Below are 21992 nucleotides of genomic sequence, written 5' to 3' on the forward strand. Positions count from 1 at the left end.
GAGTCCTCACCTACCAAGAGAATCAGCTGTAACTCTTTAATAATATAATAATAATAAAACTTTATTTTTAGCCTGCTTTTCCAGAGATCAAGGCGGGTTACAGCATATAGACCATACAATCCAAATCTTTGCAACACATATCTTCCCCCACATTTCCAAAGCGCTTCCACTTTCAATCTGATGGTATCAGTCACCATCACAGAGGATCCACCTTCTCTCCTCTCTCTCTTCCTCCTCTTCTCCCCCCTTCCCAACCAATCAAAGCAACACCAAACATCCCCCTAGTTTTCCAAACTTTGCCTCTTCCTCATTTCCAAACTCCTTTCCTTTGAATCCAACACCACTGTGAAGGATCCAGTTTCTCTTCCCTCCTCTTCTCCCCCACTCCAGGCCCAATAAAAGCAACACTTTATGTTCTTTGCATCCTCCTTATTTCCAAAGTTCTTCCACCTTGATGTTTGCAGCCACCACCACAAAGGGAAGGTATGGTGTTGGTTTTGTTTGGCCTGGAGGAAAGGGAGAGAAGAGGGAATGTTCGGTTTTGCTTTTGACTGGCTGGGAAGGAGGGTGAGAAGGAGCAGGCTAAAGAAATCAATCTTGTTAAGTAGCAGCTACAAAGTTGCAAATAGTCAAAACTACAAATCTGAAACCCACAAATATGGAGGGCTCACAGTATAGTGTCTAGACTGGGTGAAGTAATAGTACCACTCTATTCTGCTTTGGTCAGACTTCATCTGGAATACAGCATCCAATTCAAAAAGAATGTTGACAAGCTGGAGCATATCCAGAGGAGAGAGACCAAAATGGTGAAATGTCTGGAAACCATGCCCTAGTGACTTAGGCAGCCCTGTGTATAAGAGGTATTGTCATAGCCTTGTTTAAATATTTGAAAGGATGTCTTATTGAAGATGGAGCAAGCTTATTTTCAGCTGCTCCAGTAATTAGAACATGGAGCAATGGATTCCAGCTACACTACAGGGAAAGAGATTCTACCTAAACTTTGGAAAGAATGTCTTGATGGTAAGAGCTATTCAACAGTGGAATACATTGCCTCAGAGTGTGGTGGAATCTCCTTCTTTGGAGGTTTTCAAAGAGAGGCCAGATGCCATCTGTTGGGAGTAGTTTGTGTATTGGATGCCATCGTGGTCTCTTCCAACTCTGTAATACTATGATTCTGTGATTCTATAGTGTAATTTATCTTAGTTATTGGGAAAAGGAATTATTACAAGTCATTTCTAACTAGTTTTTTCTAAGCTCTGACAATTGTCAAGTATATGATAGAAATTTAAGAAGTTGTGTCAGATGTGCAGTTGAGGTAAAAGTTTGTTACTATTCTGAAAATGTTGAGACAACTGTTCTAAAACATCTCAAAGGACAACTATAAATAATGCTGGTATCTCATCTGCTTTGGACCTGTTGAGTTCCTGTCTTCTCTTCTTCTTCCTACTTATTGAGCTATTTTCTGAATGGCTGATGTTTTATTCCCATGAAGAGCAGTTTGCTTTATCTAAAGGGATCATAATGTTCCTGATAAATACTTTTCTTCCCATCCCCTTTTTATTGTTTTGAAATAAAGTAGTGTTTGGGAATTGAACTTTCTGATTTTCTCCCAGCACATTCCAGACTTGGGAGCGTGAGAATTCAGCAGAGCACTGGGAATGAATCAAGGCTAGTCTTTGGCCGTAATGTATTATTTTGTAAGATTGATAAGTTGCCCTATAATTAGTGGATCTCAGGACAACATGCAGTTAAAAACATAAATAAAATCAACAATCCACACAAAAACAGAAACATCACAAAAAAGGAATCAGTTATATTCAGCAGAAGAAAAACATATCAAGCCACTTAAAAGTACGGCATAGCAATAGAACAGGAATATAATAGCAATGGAATGAGAAGGGCAGCTATGAACAAACTGCACAAGATCCTAAAGAGTAAGGATATACATCTGAATATCAAAGTGAAGATAGTCCAAGCCATCATATAGCCTATCACCATGTATGAATTGGAGAAATGGACAGTGAAGAAAGCCAATAAAGAAAATCAATATTTGAGATATAGTGCTGAAGAATAGTGCTAATAGTGCTCTGTGGAAGACAAACAACATAGCAACAGAACTATGAAGGTAACAAAGTAGGTACCAAGTAGATCTTTCTGGGGAGAGTATTCCGTAACTGAGGGTCTGCTTCTGAAAAGGCCCACTTTGAAAATAGTCTGTCTACCTTCATTTATCTTTTTGCTTTGCCCTATCCATATTGTTTTCAGGTGGTAAGAAAGGCAAGGTCATGGCTCTTGCAGCATTAGCTCTGAAAGAATTTCTCCATTATATAGCTGCCTGAGAAGTGAAAGTTGATGCAGACTCACCAGGGTCTGTTTCACCCTATAAACAAGAACTGACTACATTATAATCACTGTTGGTATATCTTCCTTCCCCAAGATCTGGTGGAGCAGTTACTCTAAAAAAAACACACCCTCAGGCAATAGCATTCCTGACCACCCAACTACTTAACCCTTCAACAGCAACATCAGATTGCAGAGGATTCCTAACTACATATGTAATCACAGAGCCATAGAATCATAGAGTTGGAAGATGTTTCAGATGGAATGCTGCTCCATCCAAAAGAGTTTGTATCCCCAATCCCAGATTAGATTGATGGCTGGTCAGTAGAATCACTTCAAAATTTGATGCTCAGTTTGTTCACTCTTTCACTCCATCCAGGTGTCCACAGCATCCTTAGCACTAAGTCAACAGAAGAGCTAGATATCATTAATATGCTGATAAACACTAACCCCAAATGCTGAACGATATTCTCTAGAATAGTGGTTCCCAAACTTTGGTCCTCTAGATGTTTTGGACTTCAGCTCCCAGAATTCCAGATGATTGGCCAAGCTGGCTGGGGCTTCTGGGAGTTAAAATCCAAAACACCTCGAAGACCAGAGTTTGGGAATCACTGCTCTAGAACATGCAGGATAACTGGGACCTTGAGGAAACTCACAGACCAAAGGCCAAGGGTCAAGCATAGCCCCTAATCACCATCTTCTAGGAAGGTGCAACCATGGAATGTCCCATATGAGGCACCCCAAACAGATTTGAATGCTTTTATTTCATACAGTTTATCCTGATTTTGCCAGACTTGATGTGGAGTAAAGAATTGTGCAAAGCACAGAAGCTCCATCCCCAAACACTGGAAGCTTTATTCAGTCAACCCTCTCGTACTTGAGAGTTCATCTGGCAATGCTCACACAGGTTCTGCATATTTTCAGTCTCATGACAGTTAGAACTGGATATTATTTAATTGCTGGAATTCTCAAGAAGCATATTTTATGATCAATACCATTGTATTCCCATGCAGTCCTATACAGTAATATGCAAGCCCAACTTTTAATTACCTAAGACAAGGACAGAACACCAGCCATGAATTGTGGCTTGTTAGATCAGCACACTTAATTTGTAATCCCAGTCAGACTGCCAAAAACGGGGAAAGTGGTGGGCTGTATTTGGTTTGGTACAGGCCTGTTTTAGGAGTACATGGGCAAATGTTTCCCACATTACTTGTGGAAACTGACAATGCTGGAATTCTCTTGTAACAAAAGTAGGAACAGGCAAGGTGAGAATGTACTCTGTATTTTATAGTTCGTGGCATATTATGCAGAAGTAGGAGTTCATAACAACAACAACAATGTCAGAACTAGTAGAAACCCTCCCCAGATTCAATAAGGCCTCTGAGGATTAGCAGAAAGCTTTACTGAGAAGTCAGAAAGGTTCACCTCTTTAGGCAGAATTAAAAACCCAACCCACATGCATCAAATAAAAGCAGTAGAAAAAGTTCAACTCCACCCTCCATAATTGGTGGGCTCAAAACAATTTCTTCTTCAGTTGTTTTCCCTTTCTTTCCCAGATAATTAGAGCTTGGTTGTGCTAACACCCACTGTTGGTGATAAACAAGACCTTCAAGCACAAAAGAAAAAACACTTTCACACATTCCTTTACCAAATATTCAACAGACCCAATTAGTTTAAGATGTCACTATGGAGCTGTTTCAGCCTAGACAGTTAACACATTTTAATATCTATGCATTAAACACATATAACATTCTAGGATATCTCAGTTATTATTCCTCTATTAACTCTATAATTAACCTAACTTATAAAACCTTAACCTGACTCTGGTTTCTTTATTCTTTGAGTAAGCATCTTTCCTGCTTTGGTATATGTAGCACAAATCTTTATTAGCAACCAGGCACCTATAAAACAACCAAATACAATAGACACCTATATGACTAAACATAATAAAATAAACAAATCCAAAAGCATATTAATATCCCCTTACATAACTGTCCCCACTATCTATGATCAACCTATATAAAGCCCAGCACCCATTGTCCATTAATACATGGTACACCATATACAGTCGGCCCTTCTTATACACAGATTTTTTATACACAGATTCAAGCATCCACGGTTTTAAAATGTTCCAAAAAAGTATAAATTTCAATATCAAACCTTGATTTTCCATTTTTTATAAGGGACACCATTTTGCTATGTCATTATATTTAATGGGACTTGAGCATACACAGATTTTGTTATGCATGGGGGATCTTGGAACCAAACCCCAGCTAATAACAAGGGTCCACTGTTTCTGCAAATCATACTCTAAACAACCTAACATAACAATAACAACAATGTTTATTTAGAATTTCCACTAAAGGGCAGTGCACCAGAACATACAGTACACAATCAAAATTATAAAAATACTAAAATAATATCCTAATATTCTAAAAACAAAAACAAACAAAATTTTGATTAGTCACTACCCATCTTGGCCACCTTAGACATACTCAGCAATTTAGGTCCAAAACAGACAGCCCTTTTGTGCCTCTGTCTGGGCGGCTTGGGAGCACGATGTTTACATGCCACATGCTCCCAAGCTACCTGGAAGCTGCGTGGTGCTTACATTCTGCTGGAGCATCAGCCACGGTGCAGGCAGCAAAGCCAGGTGGTGGCTGGATGGCTTCAAAGCGGATTGGGGCTGCAGGGTGAGGTTGCCATGGCCCCAATCCAGCTTTGTCTATTTCGCCCCTAAATCCGGTGAATCAGGGAAGATCTTCAGCCTTTTACAAAAGTAAAAAGTAAGATCCTCCTCCAGCCAGAGGTGCAAAGAAAGGTTGTTCCACAAATTTGGAGCCAGATCCTGAAAGGCTCGCAACCTTGACAGAGTCTTTGTCTGAAGATCTTAAATTACTAGATGATACATACCATGCTAGCCAAGCTGCTAGATACTGGGGAAGGTTAGAACGCAGGCCCTTAAATACCAGGACCAAAAGTTTGTATTGAACCCTGGCCAGTGGAGGGATCCATGAGGGGAAGAGACATATGAGTATTTGGGGAGTTTTAAGACAACCCAGACAGCACTGTTCTGGATTAAAATCAGAGGAGTAAGAGAGCAGGAAGGCAAACCTGCCACTAGGCTATTACAATAATCAAGTTGTGAAATAACCAAGGCCTGGACATGCAAAAGGGCAGCCTTGACAGTCAAAAACCTATGGATTCTACAGATATTCAAAAGATGGAAGCTACATGCCTTAGCAATTACCCTGACAATCATTCAGCAGGACTCTAATGTTCCTGGCAACCAAGATAGGGTCCAGTGTGTAACCCTGTAAACACAATGAAGGGCATGAAAGCGGGGCTACTGGCTGACTTGGCTGAAACACCAGGATCTTTGTTTTATCTATATTCAGCTTAAGATGGTGAGTTTCCCCACAAAAAAAACACTCAGTAGATGATCAAACAGTAGCATCAATTGAATCAAAACTCTGGAAAATCTGAGGTTCATCTGTGTAGATATGAGATTGGAAACTCAAATGAAAAGTCCAGGGGAAAGCATATATTATGAACAGAGAAGAGGACCCAATACTGAGCAATTGATGGGGTGCAGGCATATCTTATAACCTTATAGTAAGCACATTGTGCTGCAGAAAAGGCTGTCCATTTGTTGGTATTTGGAAATAGCTTCAGATAAATGCTTTCAAAGTTCCTAGGTCCATAAGGCAGAGGATATTTTTTGCATTAGGTCCATGAATGCAACCCTGAACAGAGATTTGTCAAAATGTGCTGGTATGTGTTGGAGAGTGGAGTGTATTTTTAGTCTCCTTGTGCTCTTATGGCCCCATTGGTGTTTATAATCATATTTGGTATCTCTTAGCAACTCTTATGATGGAAATGTTGATCATATAGGCAGAATGGTAGATGCAAAACAGCTCAGTTTAGTCAGAGTCATGGTATTTGTAAGAACTGAGCTGTGGGATGAGTTACAGCTGCAGTACTCATGTACAAACAATCCAAATCTCAGTCCCTCTTAGCTTGCTTTAAACCTCCCCCATCCATTGCTGGAAGACAGACTCAATGTTTTGTCTACTTTGCTCTATTTTCCAATTCTACTTCCATGGTGGCCAGCTTGATAAGTCTGGTTTGTCTGGATTCATTTTCTATCAAACATATTATTGCTGTAATTATTATTGTTGTTGTTGTTGTTGTTGTTGTTATGTGCCTTCAAATCATTTCTAATTTATGGCAACTTTAAGGCCATGATTTTGGGGTTTCCTTGGCAAGATATATTCAGAGGGAGGTTGCCTTTTCCTTCCTCTGAGGTTAAGAAAGTGTGATTTGCCCATGGTCACCCAGTGGGTTTCCACAGCCAAGTAATGATTCGAACCCTGGTCTCCAACACTCAAACCACTATACTAGGTTGTCCCATATCTCTAATGAAATAGCAAAGACATTCCAGCTCATTTATTCAACAGTTCTGCTTTGTTTATAGTAGAGTAACCCCTCGCAATTCGCGGGAGATCCGTTTTGGACTCCGCCATGAAAATGGCAACTTGCAAATATTCAAGTGCCATTGAAAATAACGGTGTGCATCACCATTTTGTCTCTCCCCACTTGTCCCTCCCACAAAGAGCAAGATCTGCGGACTCCAAGTCCACGAAAAGGGAGGGAAAACTGTAGTTTATAAGACTTTTCATTTTATGGATAGTGGAGCAATCTGATTCTATCATGAAGTAAAAACTGCTTGCCTGCCTTAAGAGTTTGAGAATATGCCTTTAGCTCTCACAAGCACTGGGTAAGATGGTCAGTGCAATTAGTGAGCAGCAGTGGATTCACATTCACATGCACCCCTAAGCAGAAATAAATTCATTGTTTCACCGTGACAAGAACAATATAGAAACAAAGGGGTTCTAGCCCAGAATTTGTATTCATTAGCTAGTTCTCTATGTGTATAATTGTATTCTTCCCCATGGTATTATGTCATTTGAGTCCCCCCCCCTCAATAGTCTGAAGTGGTACAAACATAGGTTTGTCACGTAATCTGCTATTTGTGAGAGTTTTGCCAAATACTGTATTCTATATTTTTACAATTCTTTGGCACCTGAAACTCTGTTGCTTACAAGTTTTCATCGCTTCTGCTATCTCAATCTTTTCATGGTCTCTTTTGATTTGTGCAAGTGGCTGGGGCTATGGAATAGCACTGCCCTTAATTGGGAACTGCCAGCTAAAGTCCAAGTTTATCCAGGGAAGCAGTAAATAGAATTAATGTATATCCCATATCTTGAGGTTTTGTTTCCATTTCTGTCATTACACTTAAAAAACATATTGTACAGACATTGGCTGCTAGGGTTCCTGGATGAAAGGAGATCATTGGCTGACTGCCACTCAGACTCCAAGCTTTTGTTTTCTTAGGCAAAATGTCCATATGGACAATGACAGGCATCTTGGATGTAGCTTACTGGCATTGCCAGAATCTTCCTGCTTTATAGTACATAACGTGTGTTGAGTAGAGTTGAATTTGACAGCCAAGTTCAGTTTCCAGTCCTTTTCTCTTGAAGAACTGAAAAATAGGTCCATTTTTAATGTCAGGGAGCTGATGGGGAAGAGATTGTGTTGTGTAGATAACCACTGTAAAGCATGTTGGGATCTTAATTATGCCCTGGAATGATTCACAGAATAGCCAGAAGAACTAGGTACAAAATGAAAATAATATGAGCTTGTTTCTATTTGAGTTTCATCACTTTCAACTGAATGTGTGAAGTTTCTCCCATTTTTCAGGAGGATGGAAGTGAAGGGCCATAACTCTGTGACTTACCTAGAATAACTTGTGGATGGTTCACAAGTTAGGCTGGGACTTCCTCCTTTTAAAAAAATCATAAACATTCCTTTATTTTTAAGATTGCTGCAACCAATATAAGGATATAGTCACTTAAGTTTGAATGTTCCTAGGAATGTAACTGCTTTAATTGGAATGCTTGTTGCATGCAGTTCTATTAACAGAGGATTAATAAGATATTAACAGTGTAATATCTTAAAACAGTGATTCCCAAGTGTATTGTAAAGCATTCTGGGGTGGCAATGAGGGGGTGAGGAATAATAATTATTATTATTGTATGTGTATGTGAGGCATTCTGGGGTGGCAAAGCAAGAGGATGCAGAGATGGCATTCTGAGGTGAGGATAGATGGTATTTTGGGGTGGCAATCAGAGGGAAAGCAAAGGATGCAGAGATGGCATTGGGATGAGGAATTGTTATTATTATTACTATTATTGTGACGGAAAGAGGATGGCATGGGGGGAGGCAAGGGCTTTGGAGGTAGCATTGGTCTGGAAGCGAAGGGGAGGCTAGAGGCTGGCATGTGGAAACCCATGACTTTGGGAGAGTCACACTCTCTCAGCCCCAGGGGAAAGGCAATGGCAAATCTCCTCAGAACCAATCTTGCCAAGAAAACCCCAGGATGGGGTCGTTTTAGGGTTGCCATACACAACACACAGACACACACCTGGAGGTTTTTAAATTTGACAGAATATGTGCACTCTGCCGCCAGTTTCTTTTTTAAAAAGGAGGGGGGAAGCACCCATCTGCTTGTCCAGTGGCTGTAGTAAACGTCACCTTTGATGAAAGTGGAAGAGAATTTGATTGACAGCAAAGGAGCCTTCATTTTAAACCGATACCGCAAATGTGAACTCTCTGCAAAGAGCTGCAATGGCACTCAGGGGTAAATTACCCCAATTAAGGTAAATTGAAGCGGGCACTTGCTTCCAGAGTGATTCAGGAGTGAGGATCCGAATCTGCCCAGTTCCATCCAGTGCAAATGGGCCAGTGGGAATGGGGCCCCAGAAATCCTGACCCTGAGGATGATTTGCACTGGAATTGTAAAGTGTGTCAAACATGACACAGTACTCCCTCTCATTACAGGAGTATGTCTCAGTCCTGAGAAGACTCTCAAAGTCAACTTCGACATTCCCACTCCCTGTCCTATTCTTACAAAGATTCTGGACATCACTGGTATCTGTTTTTATTCTCCACTTTATTACTAGAACAGGTACTCAACAAATTTACATCTGATTTAAGACTACTGTGCACCTTGTGAGGACTACTCTAGGGAGCACCCTCACTCTTGAGATGGAAATTATTAGCTCATTTCCAAACCTCAGTCTCTAGGCATCCTTCTGCCACAGTCTCTAGGCTGCAGTCTTCTCCCTGGCATACACGGCTACTCCGTCTTTCTCTCAGATTGGTGGTACTATTCCTCACCATGCCAATAATCCTGTGTCTCATTTTCAAATCCAGCCAATTCCAGTTGTTTCAATTGCAGCTTAATGTTCCTCTATAGAACACCATGATGCCTCTTCAGTGTCAATTTACAATTTACACCTTCCCCACTGCTGTCTCCCAGAGACAGAGACATCTCTGCAGCCTTTATGGAAGGAGAAATCAGGTTGTTCAATGGTAGATGACCCATCTATATCCTCTCTGGATCACCTTGTAGGAAATCAATACACTCTCTGTATCTGGGTACCTTTTCAGAGCAGATTTTCAGAATGGCTAAGGTCTTTAAGAGGATCAAACCCCCAAACACTCCTCTTACAGCTATCCTCATGCTTCTCATGTTATGGAAGGTAATGCATTTCATTACTCCTGGTGAACTCCACATTGGCTCCCTCCACTTCAAGGAAGATTGAGAACTTCTGCTAGGTGCTGGAAGAGGATCCACAGCCTAATTCAATTATAATCAGACTAATCCAGAAAGACTAAGAAAGCCTATGCTACTCCAGCTGATAAAGAGGGACATAATATCAACACTGTGGCCCATAAAACATACAGCACGAAGGCTTGTTATTGTCAGGATCCAAGTTCCTCAGATGTCCTTCCATGGTTTATAGAAATATGCTGTGCAACTGTTCTACAGCAGTTGTTTTGCTGGTCTAGACACCTAAACTTGCAGGCCAGAGAGCAGAAAGCCAGACCAAATGAGCCTCATTAACAATCACATGCAAATTGGCTGTGCAGAAAATCTTAGGATCAAACTGCTATCTGTGACCACCCAGTGAGAGGTGCTGGGATGGTGTAAGCTTCAAGGCTGTTTGGCATGTATGCAAGAAAAGCTATTGTGGAGGGAGGGAAGGGTGGAGGGACTGTTTACCTCATAATAAAAAATTAGGAGATTACTCATAACACTGTTAAAACATCTTAAAATGGGTAATATTATCTGATGCTGTGATGCAAAATAATGTCTGCTCCTGTGATTTCTTTCCAAGGATGCATTGCAAAAACAATGTGGTTTGACACTGCTTTTACTGTCACAGCTCAATGCTATGGAATCCAGGAACTTGTAGTTTGTTGTGACACCAGAGCGCTCTGAAAGAGAAGGCTAAATATCTCACAAAGCTACAAATCCCAGAATTCCATAGCATTGAGCCATGTCAAACTGCATTATTTGTGCAGTGCAGATGCAGATGCAGCCCAAGTGTATGTTTTTTAAAAAGAAAGAAAGAAAGTGAGCAGGATCACTGTTTTAAGATTTTGATCTATGTTTTTTCTTATATTAAGAAAAGGCACTCAGTGCAAGGGGACAAATATTGCAATTGCAAAGGGAGTAGGAGGTAAAATCCGCCCTTCGAGCAGCCTTTCTTTGTGGTACTTGGAAAACTTAATTTTTTTAAGACTCTTGATAAAGCTGACAAGGCTTTTTACTCCCTGGTCCCCAATTTCCTCCTCATCCTCTGTCCAGCTAGATTTATTTTAAAGCAGAAATAGCATGTATGACTTGGACATGATGTCTTAATGCCTTATGGTAGGACTCAGTAGGTTTTCTTGTGATAAATACCAAATTGGTAGGTTACGGTTACTGAGTAAAGAAGGGAAACCCTTTTCATGTGCTCAGAGACACACACCTGTTTGTTACCACTACCAGTTGAAAATAGATTCTAGAGTACCTAAGGAGCTCTGGGCATCTTCCATATCATGAAATAATCTGTTCTGGATATCCATGGAGAATTTTGAAATATTGTTCTCCTGATTGTTTAATCCATACCCCTTCCTGCTTTACCAGTTACTTGGATTCACAAACTGCTGCAAATTTTGGACAGAGTTTCCACTGCCATTCAAGCTTTCCCCTCAGGGGCAAAAGCTGTGATGTTTTGACAGTGGAGATATTTGTACTGGGAAAACGGCACTTGTTTAAATGTTCATACCCTCAGTCAAGCCTGGTTCCATGGTGAAATCAAAAACTAAGAACAGAAGGGACTGGACTAGTCATGCCATGCAATTGTCTTCAGCACACATACATATTAAATGGACTAAAACAGATGATGCTAGAGTTTGCCATTTACAGCTGTTGTTTCCCATTTCAGAAGTGTGTTGGAGGTGCCAGCTGAGAAAAAACAAGCAAAAGTTCAGTCCCAGTTCTTATCACACAGTAATTGCATGTGGCACAGCTAAATCACGGCTAAATCAAATAAGTGCCACAGCTAAATCACAAAGCTTTCTGCAAAATATTCCGTTGCCTCTAATAAACAAACTGGTCCCCTCCCATTGCATTAACTGTTGTGGTGATCTCTACTGATCCAAAAGAATGAATGAAGATGCCAGTTACAGTCTGTTATACAGTTATGCTGTTTCACAATTCCCCTCAGTTGCCCAGAAGAGTTGAGGAGCAGACAAACTATTTAAAGGTTTTTGTGGGTTTTTCAGGCTATGCAGCCAGGTTCTAGAAGAGTTTATTCCTGACATTTCGCTAGCAAAAAACTATGGATGCTGGCCATGAAAGCCTTCGCCTTCACCAATTATTTAAACCTCAGCTAGCACAACAAAGTTGTCAAATTTTTTAAAAATCACAATATATTTATATCCAATATTATCTGGAAACAAGTGAGGCTCTTCATATCCTTTTCTTTATAACTAAGAATTACCTGATCCCCTTCAAAATGTATCTAGTGCTACTTTTACTTGGTAAATCAGTTCCATTAGGCAGAATCATGGAGTTCACAGTACCTGATGCCTATTGAGAAAGAGCCACTAGTCTCTACTCATGATGTCATCATTATGAAACTCTTGAGCTCAGATGATGATACTACATACTACTACCACCAGCAGCAGCACTTATCATCAGCAGTAGCAGGAGCATCCCTTCTATTAAGAAACAGAGTGACAGAGCAGATACAAAAACCACTCGGGCTTTTTTAAGTGTCTCTTCTTTCCTTTTCATGGAAATGGTTTGTGTTTATACTGCAGTATTCCTGTTTTCAATGTTTCTTTTGAACTCTTTTTTTAAAGCTTCAGAATTCCTAACTATGGGGTCTCATGTGGTCTGTCTGTATTTATATTCATTTTAATTGCTGACAACTTCATCTCAGAAGATGGAAGAAGAATCGGGGGCTTCTTCAGTTCTGAATGTCTTCAACAATGGGGCTAGTTGATGGAGTCAGTGGCATAAACCCTGTTCCATATTATCTTGGACTCCATGGTACTTTGAAAACAAGCTTTTGCCAGATGTGCACCTTGGGATATGGAATAAGTTCAAAAAGCTCAGAGATTGTTTACATGAAACTATTCCCATGAAAAGAAAAGAAAAAGGAGAGCCACTTAAAGAAGCCAGAGTGGCTGCAAGTATGACATGCTGAAACATAAAAGGGATCCATATAGGAGCTACAAGTAAGGACAAGAAATAGGACAATAGAGTGCCCAATCTATAAAAGTAGTGTCAAAAAGTGAAAGGCCAGAATGAGCTGGGGTTGGATGATAAAAGCAACAAAAATGGTTATCCTAGGAGCAAGAAGTAAAATAAGGAAGGGTCAGCCCACTTGCTTATTGAAGATAATGAATGTTAACAGGTGACAGAGACAAAATCCACCTACTAAACACCTGCTTTGCCTCCCATGATAGTTGTGTTCAACTCCTATATGGGACAAGTATGACAAATGATATAATAGGCACTGTAGTCTAGAATACAGTGTAGTCTAGGTAAGTGTAGTCTAGTCTAGGTAAGGAGGTGGTTTGAGTGCACACAGTTATTTTTAAATGAATTCAGGTCTTCAGGGCCAGATGATTTAAAGGGACTTTTGAACATTATTGCATAGCTGCTTGGAGAATAGGCAAGGTACCAGAAGTTAGGCAATGTTTTTCCTGTCTTCCTGAAAGGTAGGTTCAGTAAATTACAGATTGGTCAGCCTAAACGAGGCAAAATTCTAAAACAGACTATAAAGTGGTTAGTCTTTTAGCATATGGAAATAATGCATCGATTACTAGGAGCTTACATGGGTTTGCCAGGAATAAGTCATGCCAGACTAACCTTCTCTCCTTTTTGATAGAACTAGAAACATAGAATTGTAGAGCTGTAAGAGATCACAGGGGTCATCCACTCCAACCCCCCTGCCATAAAGGAACTCTCAATCAAAGCATCCCTGACAGATGGCCATCCAGCCTCTGCTTAAAGACCTCCAAGGAAGGAGATGCCTACACTCTGAGGGAGTGTGTTCCACTGTCGGACAGCCCTTACTGTCAGGAAGTTCTTCCTAATGTTGAGGTGGAATCTCTTTTCCTGGAGCTTGCATCCATTGTTCTGGATATTATTCTCTGGAGCAGCAGCTACCTAGCTCCCTCTTCAATATGACATCCCTTCAAATGTTTAAACAGGGCTATCATATCACCTCTTAACCTTCTCTTCTCCAGGCTAAACATCCCCAGCTCCCTAAGGCGTTCCTCATAGGGTTTGGTTTCCAGACCCTTCACCATTTTAGTCGCCCTCCTTTGGACATGCTCTAGTTTCTCAATGTCCTTTTTGAATTGTGATGCCCAGAACTGGACACAGTATTCCAGGTGGGGCCTGACCAGAGCAGAATACAGTGGCAATATTACTTCTCTTGATCTAAACACTATACTTTTACTGATGCAGACTAAAATTGCATTGGCCGTGTTAGCTGCCGCATTGTACTGTTGACTCATGTTCTACTTGGACTCCTAGATCCCTTTCTTGCGTAGTCTCGTTCAGCCAGGTGTCCCCCATCCTATATCTGTGCATTTAATTTTTCTGCCCTATGTGCAGTACCTTACATTTCTCTGTGTTGAATTGTAGTTCATTTGAATGCTGTTTAGTTTAATATCATTTCAGCAAAGCATTAAATCAGTTTCCCACAACATCCTTGTTGCTGCTGTTGTCATTTGCTGTCAAATCTGCTTTGGTTTGAAGTGATAATATGAATTAGAGATCTCCAAGATAAGCCTGCAGTATGGCACTATCAATTTGGTCACCTGGTTTAGGATGTAGAAGAGATGCATAAGACCAGAATCCTCTTGTGACATACATCTGCATATGTACTTTTAAAGCTATGGAAAGAGCTAACCAGTGCCTCTGAGTGAGCACCAGCTCAAGATGCACATGCCTCTCTCTAGTCAGTTATTGGCATGGGTGTTCAACCCAGCACTGTTAAATGAGATTGAACATAAAGGTTAGAAGTAGAATACCAGCTAAAGAACAGAAATTGAGATCTGTTTACCACCAGTGTTCATACAGGATTTTGGCTTGGAAGTGGCATGAATTTAACACCAGAGAGGACAAGATTAATGTTCAAAAGAATCCAGACACACTGGAAAACTGGACCAAAATGAAGATAAGATTCAACAAATAAGTCAATGCAGATGGCTTTGCATTATGGGATTGGGAGAGCTCTCTGAGTAGCACTAACCTAAATCCTGTAAAAAATCTTGTTGTCAATCCTGCCTAGGACTAGAGTAAATCCATTAAATCAATGGAGTATGCCTATGTGTAGAATCAACAGTCGACTGAATGGGCCTACTCTAACTGGGACTAATCAGCAAGGTGTTAACCGTTATATGTGAAAATTACCTTGGTGAAGCATAAGTAATGAGCCAGCAATGAAGTATGCCTGCTTTAAAAGATTTAGCAGAAGTATAGAGTTAAGGTTATGGGAAGTAATGCTATTCTGCATTGATCAGGCTGCAGTTGAGGTAGAGGGAACAGTTCTAGACTCCACATTTTAAGGAGGGCATCAAATTATGAATATAGCCTGAACAGAGTGATCAAAAGAGTGAGAGTGTTTTTCTATAGAAACAGTTGAAAAAGCTAGGTCTATTTAGTCCCTGTAAGAGGGAGTGATTTGGAAAGCTGTAATGATGAAAGGAAGGAGAATTGTTCTTTGCTGCTTCAGAATAGAAATGGGCATATGCGCAACGGTTCAAGGACCAGAGGGCATTTTTCCTCCTTGTGCAGGCCAGACCAGCACATTTTGGCACACCTGTGACACAACATTACTTCCAGCCACCATTTTAGCTGATTTTCCAGTCAATTTCTGGCCCTTTAGAGTCTGAAGGACAGAATTAGAAATATGGATGAATTGTGGGAAGCAGATTTCAACTAATAATCATTAAGATAAAGTTCCTGACGGTAAGAAGTGTTCTTCATGTAAGCAGGCTGCCTCACTGAAAAAGGTCTGGTTCTCCTCTGCTGGAAATATTTAAGGAATGGCTGGATAGTCATCTTGAAGGAAAGAATGCTGTAGCTGTGTCCTGCATTGATGAAGCAGAGCCAGCTTGCCAGAGTCCTGTCCTATGATTGTATAGTACACCTGAAATCGAAAATATTAATCATGTTCTCTTTGGCTGTTCTTTGTACACAGAAATACGTGCTTTATATATAACACCAATTGTGTTGCAGTTTCCAGGCAGACGAGAAATTTTATACAAATTTTCTTCTTGCAGACCAGAAGGAAGGTATAACGCAAGCAGTTGCACAATTCTTTGCAGCTGCCATTGCAAATCGTAAAAAGTTTGTTAAACAGATGTAATATGTTATAATATAATCTCAAAATCTGTATAGATGGCTTGATTTAATGGTAAAATTTGTAAATGAGGAGGTATGGACATATTTTACCATACCATCAAACGAACCTAGTTGGGGACCAAAGTCTAATGAAGTTACCCCAACCAGTTGCATCTGATTAATGGCACTTTGTAGTTTAACTCTTGCTTGGACAGGGGATATGACTGTGGTTTTGAACTAATATGTCTTGAATGTGGTGCTCTGTAACACAACATAATAGAATTTTTTTGCGAGGCGATGGCAGCCTACTCATTGTTGTGTGTTTACCTGATCGTGCAGTCCTATCCTTACTTTTTATAAACTATCATTTGTTTATACTCTCCAATCTGCCTGTACATGAACCTATGGTATAAAACTAAGTTACGTCTTAAATTGGAATTTTGTAATTGTGCTGGCCAAATGGCTGTAATAAAGTTTGTTGTTGTTATTGTTGTTGTATAGTACACCTGTACCTGCATAAATAACATTTTCTCAGACCCCTGTAATACTGTGGGCATATAAAAATCAGTTGAAATAATGTTCTTCTTACATTTTATGATTTTCAGGATAATCTTTCCTAGGACCCAGGAAAACTCTTTCTATATAATAACCCTTGCCTCTTTTCTCTCTCTTGCAGAAAAGATCATTAATGACCAAGAGTATGAAGTCATGATGCAGATAGACTGTGAAGTGATGGACACTAGGATCTTACACATCAAAAGCTCCTCCATCCCTCCCTACCTTCGTGAACAACAAAGGAATCATACAACATCCTTCTATAGCTCTCCACCAACTGTCCCAGAAGCAGCCCCTGCTATGAGAGCAATTCCAGAGTCCCCACAGTAGTCAGAATTAATACTATCTCCTGTAGTGACAATTTTCCTCCTCTTGACACCTAGGGACATGTCATGGCAGCTTCCTGGGCAGGCATCCAGTCTCAGACAAGAGCTTCTCATACTCACCATGAGGATATTTGTTTTTTCTGTGACTGGGTGATGGATTTTGACTGCCTCAGACTGAGTACAAAACCATTCCAGAGCCAGTCACTTCAAACTGCTAGTGAACATTGACATTGCTTTATTATTCCTCTTATGTTGAAGTGTGCAGGATACTTTAAAATCCTTGCTCAGTCTTTTTAAAAAAACTTAAGAGATGGGAAACAAAAAAGGGTTTGTGGTGTGATCATGGTAAATTCCAGATCAAGACCTCTCCAAATCCTCTTTGCTGGAGCAGCTGCTTCCTTTGGTTCCTTTTATTATTTCATTCAATGTCTGGACATCTGGGGTGTGGCATAAATAAGCCTTTCTAGAGTTGCTGTGCAACACATGCTCAGTTGTTACACATTTGTTGTGTAGGAGAATGTGGATGTTGTGTTGATACTTCCTTTTATCCAGCATTCAAATATATACTCTATTGTTGCTGGGAAAACACGATTCTTTCTCTCACTGATAAACTTGTGGAAGTTTGGAACACTGTTTTAGCTTTGGTTTATGACCACTAGTGAAAAACCATGTTTTAACTTTTAATACTAACTTGCAAAGAGGGAGTGGAAACTGATTGGTTTCAAGGAACCGTGACAGTGCCCTTGCAGTTTATATACAGATCCACAAGAAAGCACTCCTGCTTTACTAACCTTTACTTAGTATAGCTAGATATATTTCTTCCATGTAAATAGCCCATTTCAACTGTCAGCTGTCTTTTACATGCTGAGTTCTTCTTTCTTGTTATCTAGTCTTTTATAATTCCAGTAGGAAAATAGTAGTAATTTCCTTTCTCTCAAATCCATTACCTATGGACTGAATATTGTTGATTTCATTTGGGAAATAGATGCAAGATTATCCTGCAAATTGTAAAATGTAAGAGGAATATTACTGTATATCAAGTAATTTTTATGTGCCCATAGGGTGGTGCTGTCAGTGCTGCAACCAAAATGTTCTGAGTTTAATCCTCCAGGGCTCCAGGTTGACTCAGCCTTCCATCCTTTCATAGGTTGGTAAAATGAGCACCCAGCTTGTTGGGGGCAATTGGCTTACATGTTGTAAACTGCTTAGAGGGTACCTAGCACTATAAAGCTGTATAGAAATGTAAGTGCTATTGCTATAAGGTTCCAGGGTTCTGAGAAAATATTATTTATGTAGGTACAGGTGTACTATATTATATGTCTTTCTTCCATTGATACATAGATAAGAGTAATTGCTGCCCTACCACATGATGAGAAAGGGGGCACCAGTACAAAATCAACTTGTGTCCATCCTGTTGCTACTGATCCTTTCATAGCATTTCAGAGAGTTCCTCAGATAAAGAACATTCTGTTTTCAAGGATGGTGGGATTCTGTTGCTTTTTTTCTTCCAAGAAAACTTTCTCTATCTTCTCTTGGAATGAGTAATGTTTCCTAAATATTCTTCATTAAGGAAGGCATTGTTCACTTCAGTGCCTGCAGTCAGTCATATTATATGCAGTTTAGTATACTGGTGGAAATAAATACAGAAACCTTTGGGGAAGAAAGTATTTGAGGAGGTTACAAACTGCTTTTTACAAGTGGAAAGTTGGCCACATTGCGTCTTCAGTTCACTGGGAATTTTACTGCACTGGGTCTCTTGTATGGTTTGAATATGGATCTGAAGTTCTCTCCTCTTGTGTTCATGCCTGTCTTATGCACAGTGAAGTGGCTGTCAGCAGGCAATTTTTGTGCAGTGTAGTTGGAAAGTGCATTTGAGGTCATGCTGAGTTTCTACTCCTACTATGCAAATCTCCATGAAACCAGGCAGATGCTGTCTTACATATGGAAGAGAACACCTCAAGCCTGGTTTTACAGAGCTCCTGGTCTAAGTGAGGCATCTGTGTCCACTCGCATTGCTCCTTACTGGCATGCATAAATAAATAAATGACCAACAACAAAACTGAAGGCGGGAAGAATGATTGTTGAATATACTTTTTGAATTATTAAGAGAATTGGGTAAATATTCAATGCTCTTCATGAAATAAAACAAATGTTCTCTTTGGTTCAGTAATGCTCTTCCCTGGTTTATTACAAGCCACTTGTCCTTAGTTTTTTTTTTTTTTTAAAAACCACCTTTCTTTAGGGTCTTCATATCTAATCTAGCCAACTGCAAAAGTCACTGTGTTTTACTTCTCTACTGTCAGTCTAACAGATTTGGGGCACTGTCCACAGTTGACCAGCTGCCCTGGGTTTAGCAGACATTTTGTTGTTATTAAAAAAAAAGTTACTGTGCTGGAAACAGGACCCTCACAGAACTGAATTAACTTAAACGGACAACTTATTCTAAGATGCTAATCTCACCAAATCCAGAAAGTACCTGTACCTTTTCTTATTTTTTTTCAGAACACAGCAATGTGTTAATGTCCCCCAAACAGATTTGAAATGTTGTCTTGGACACTGGGTTGGATTTAAAATTAAGCATGCGTTGAGCACATTAACTGAAATCAGGGAATGTCTGTCACGATTCACTAAAATCACATTGGTTTCAATGTGTCTCCTGTAAGCATGATTATATTTGGAGCCTACTCATTTTCTTCTTATAACAAGCTAATTTATTTCCTTGTTAGTCCAGGATAATGTTTCCATATGTTTTCCAAAATCTGAACAAGAACAAGAAACTACTGTTTTGCGAGCACAGGGGGATGTACTGGCTTTGGGTGGAGTATTGTAACTACAACTGAATTGGCAGTATCCTAGACACAGGCTGTTAGAAACAAGGACTACTGCTATATATGTCATGCACTGTCTAAACAATAAATTAAAAACATTAAATGGAGAGCAGTGTCACTGGTTTTTAATGTCTGCATGTCGTTCAGACCCCAGATTACAGAAACTGGCACCAAACCACCACTCTCCCTGAGATGCCTATTTCCCCACAGAACTGCAATAAGGAGAACCACAATGGTTGCTGAAACATAAAAGAGGAGCTGGGGAAAGGAATTGGGCAAGAGCCTCATTGGAACAGGAAAGGGGCTGAGGCTGGCAGTTAACTCATTTGGTTATATAGAAGATCTAATTCAGTGCTTATATTCCTGCCACTAGTGACCATCTTGCTACTAAAAATCAATGACTGTGCAAGGGACAGTATTGTGTGCGCATCACAAAATGTGGAAATCACATACATTCCACAAATAGTAATATGATTCTGTGGCCACATGTTCCCAAACTACTAACCAGAACTTACTGTGATTGAGATGACTATGTCTGCCAAAAAGTGAAAGAAATTATGGGCCCACCAAATGGCACTGCCTTTCCATGGTTGTGGGATTATATGCTCCTGTGAGGTAAGAGGCAAAACTGACAACAGGTCCATGTCAGAGAGGCTTTTGCTGAGGAGCCAGACTAAATGAGCCAAACAGCTATTAGGCAGCAGAAGTAGTGGCTGGTGGAGGATCTCTCAGAGACAACAACAGTGGCACCATTGCTAATGTTTGCAGGAGGAGGCATGGTAAATCTTCTTTTAAAGATTTTTTACCATGGAAACCCTATGATGAAACATTCCAAAATGAAACAACATAGTGTCAGAAGATGAGATTCCCAGATCGGATAGCACTCAACTGTCTACTGGGGTAGAGCAGAGGACAACTATGAGTAGTGGTATAGCTAGTGAAGCAACTGGACTCAAGCGAAACAACGTACAAGTGTTGATGTGCTCAGAAGCTAAAGGAAATTCCAAAGCTGAACAACATATAGGAATATGGAATGTGATCACTCAAAAAAATAGATGTGCCACAACATTTGACAGTATAACCTGTGCTCAGGACAAGAAGCTACCATTAGGACAGAATTTGGAGAAACAGAATGGTTTCCAATTGGCAAGGGATTCAGGCAAGGCTGCATTTGAACATATAGTAAAGCAGGATATCATCTGTTAAGATGGATGAACTCATTCAAAATGTCGTGCTGAGAAGAATTCGGAGGATACTGTGGACTGCTAAAAATACAAATAATTGGGTCTTAGAGCAAATCAAACTTGAATGCTCCCTAGAAGCCAAGATAGAATCAGAATCATAGAGTTGGAAGAGACCACGAGGGCCATCCAGTCCAACCCCCTGCCATGCAGGAACTCTCAGTCAAAGCATCCCTGATAGATGGCCATCCAGCCTCCGTTTAAAGATCTCTAAGGAAGGAGACTCCACCCCTCTCAAAGGGAGTGTGTTCCACTGTCAAAGAGCCCTTACTGGCAGGAAGTTCCTTCTAATGTTGAGGTGGAATATCTTTTCCTGCAGTTTGCATCCATTGTTCCGGGTCCTGTTCTCTGGAGCAGCAGAAAACAAGCTTGCTCCTCAATATGACAGCTCTTCAAGTATTTAAACAGGGCTATCATATCACCTCTTAACCTTCTCTTCTCCAAACTAAACATCCCCAGCTCTCTAAGGTGTTCCTCATAGAGCATGGTTTCAAGACCCTGCACCATTTTAGTTGCCCACATTTGGACATGCTCCAGTTTCAAAACATCCTTTTTGAATTGTGAAACTGGAGTGTGTCCAAAGGAGGGCAACTAAAATGGTGAAGGGTCTTGAAACCATGCCCTACGAGGAACTCCTTAGAGAGCTGGGGATATTTAGTCTGAGACTCTCATACCTTGGCCATATCAATGTTTGGTAAGGCCAAAGGCAGTAAAAAAAGAGGAAGGCCACATCACGGAAGCCATGGCCTTGAATCCGGAAGACCTGAATAAAGTGAGTAGAAATCTCTCACTCACCCCTAAATTGAATTCAACTTGACAGCAGTTAACAACAGCAAGCAGTTGTGGGGTTTGAAGCACCCTCACATTGAGTGGCTAAATGTTAATTTAATTCATGATGAGCTTGGAGTCCTAAAATGTTTACTTGGAAGTGAAT

The 21992-nt window shown here is 40.3% G+C and overlaps 1 protein-coding gene across 1 annotated transcript in view; it reads left to right on the top strand.

Annotated features, from left to right (window-relative positions):
- The window catches only part of LOC121929328 (cyclic AMP-dependent transcription factor ATF-6 alpha-like), a 93402-nt gene extending 73478 nt beyond the window's left edge, over window positions 1–19924 (top strand). The window contains exon 6 of the mRNA XM_042464771.1: window positions 16785–19924. Within this exon, the coding sequence (XP_042320705.1) occupies window positions 16785–16993 (209 nt within the window). The 3' untranslated portion in view covers window positions 16994–19924. The remainder of the gene's footprint in view (window positions 1–16784) is intronic.
- Window positions 19925–21992: the final 2068 nt, after the last annotated feature.

Source organism: Sceloporus undulatus, chromosome 4, assembly GCF_019175285.1.
Source record: "Sceloporus undulatus isolate JIND9_A2432 ecotype Alabama chromosome 4, SceUnd_v1.1, whole genome shotgun sequence".
In the NCBI taxonomy this organism is placed as follows: domain Eukaryota; kingdom Metazoa; phylum Chordata; class Lepidosauria; order Squamata; family Phrynosomatidae; genus Sceloporus; species Sceloporus undulatus.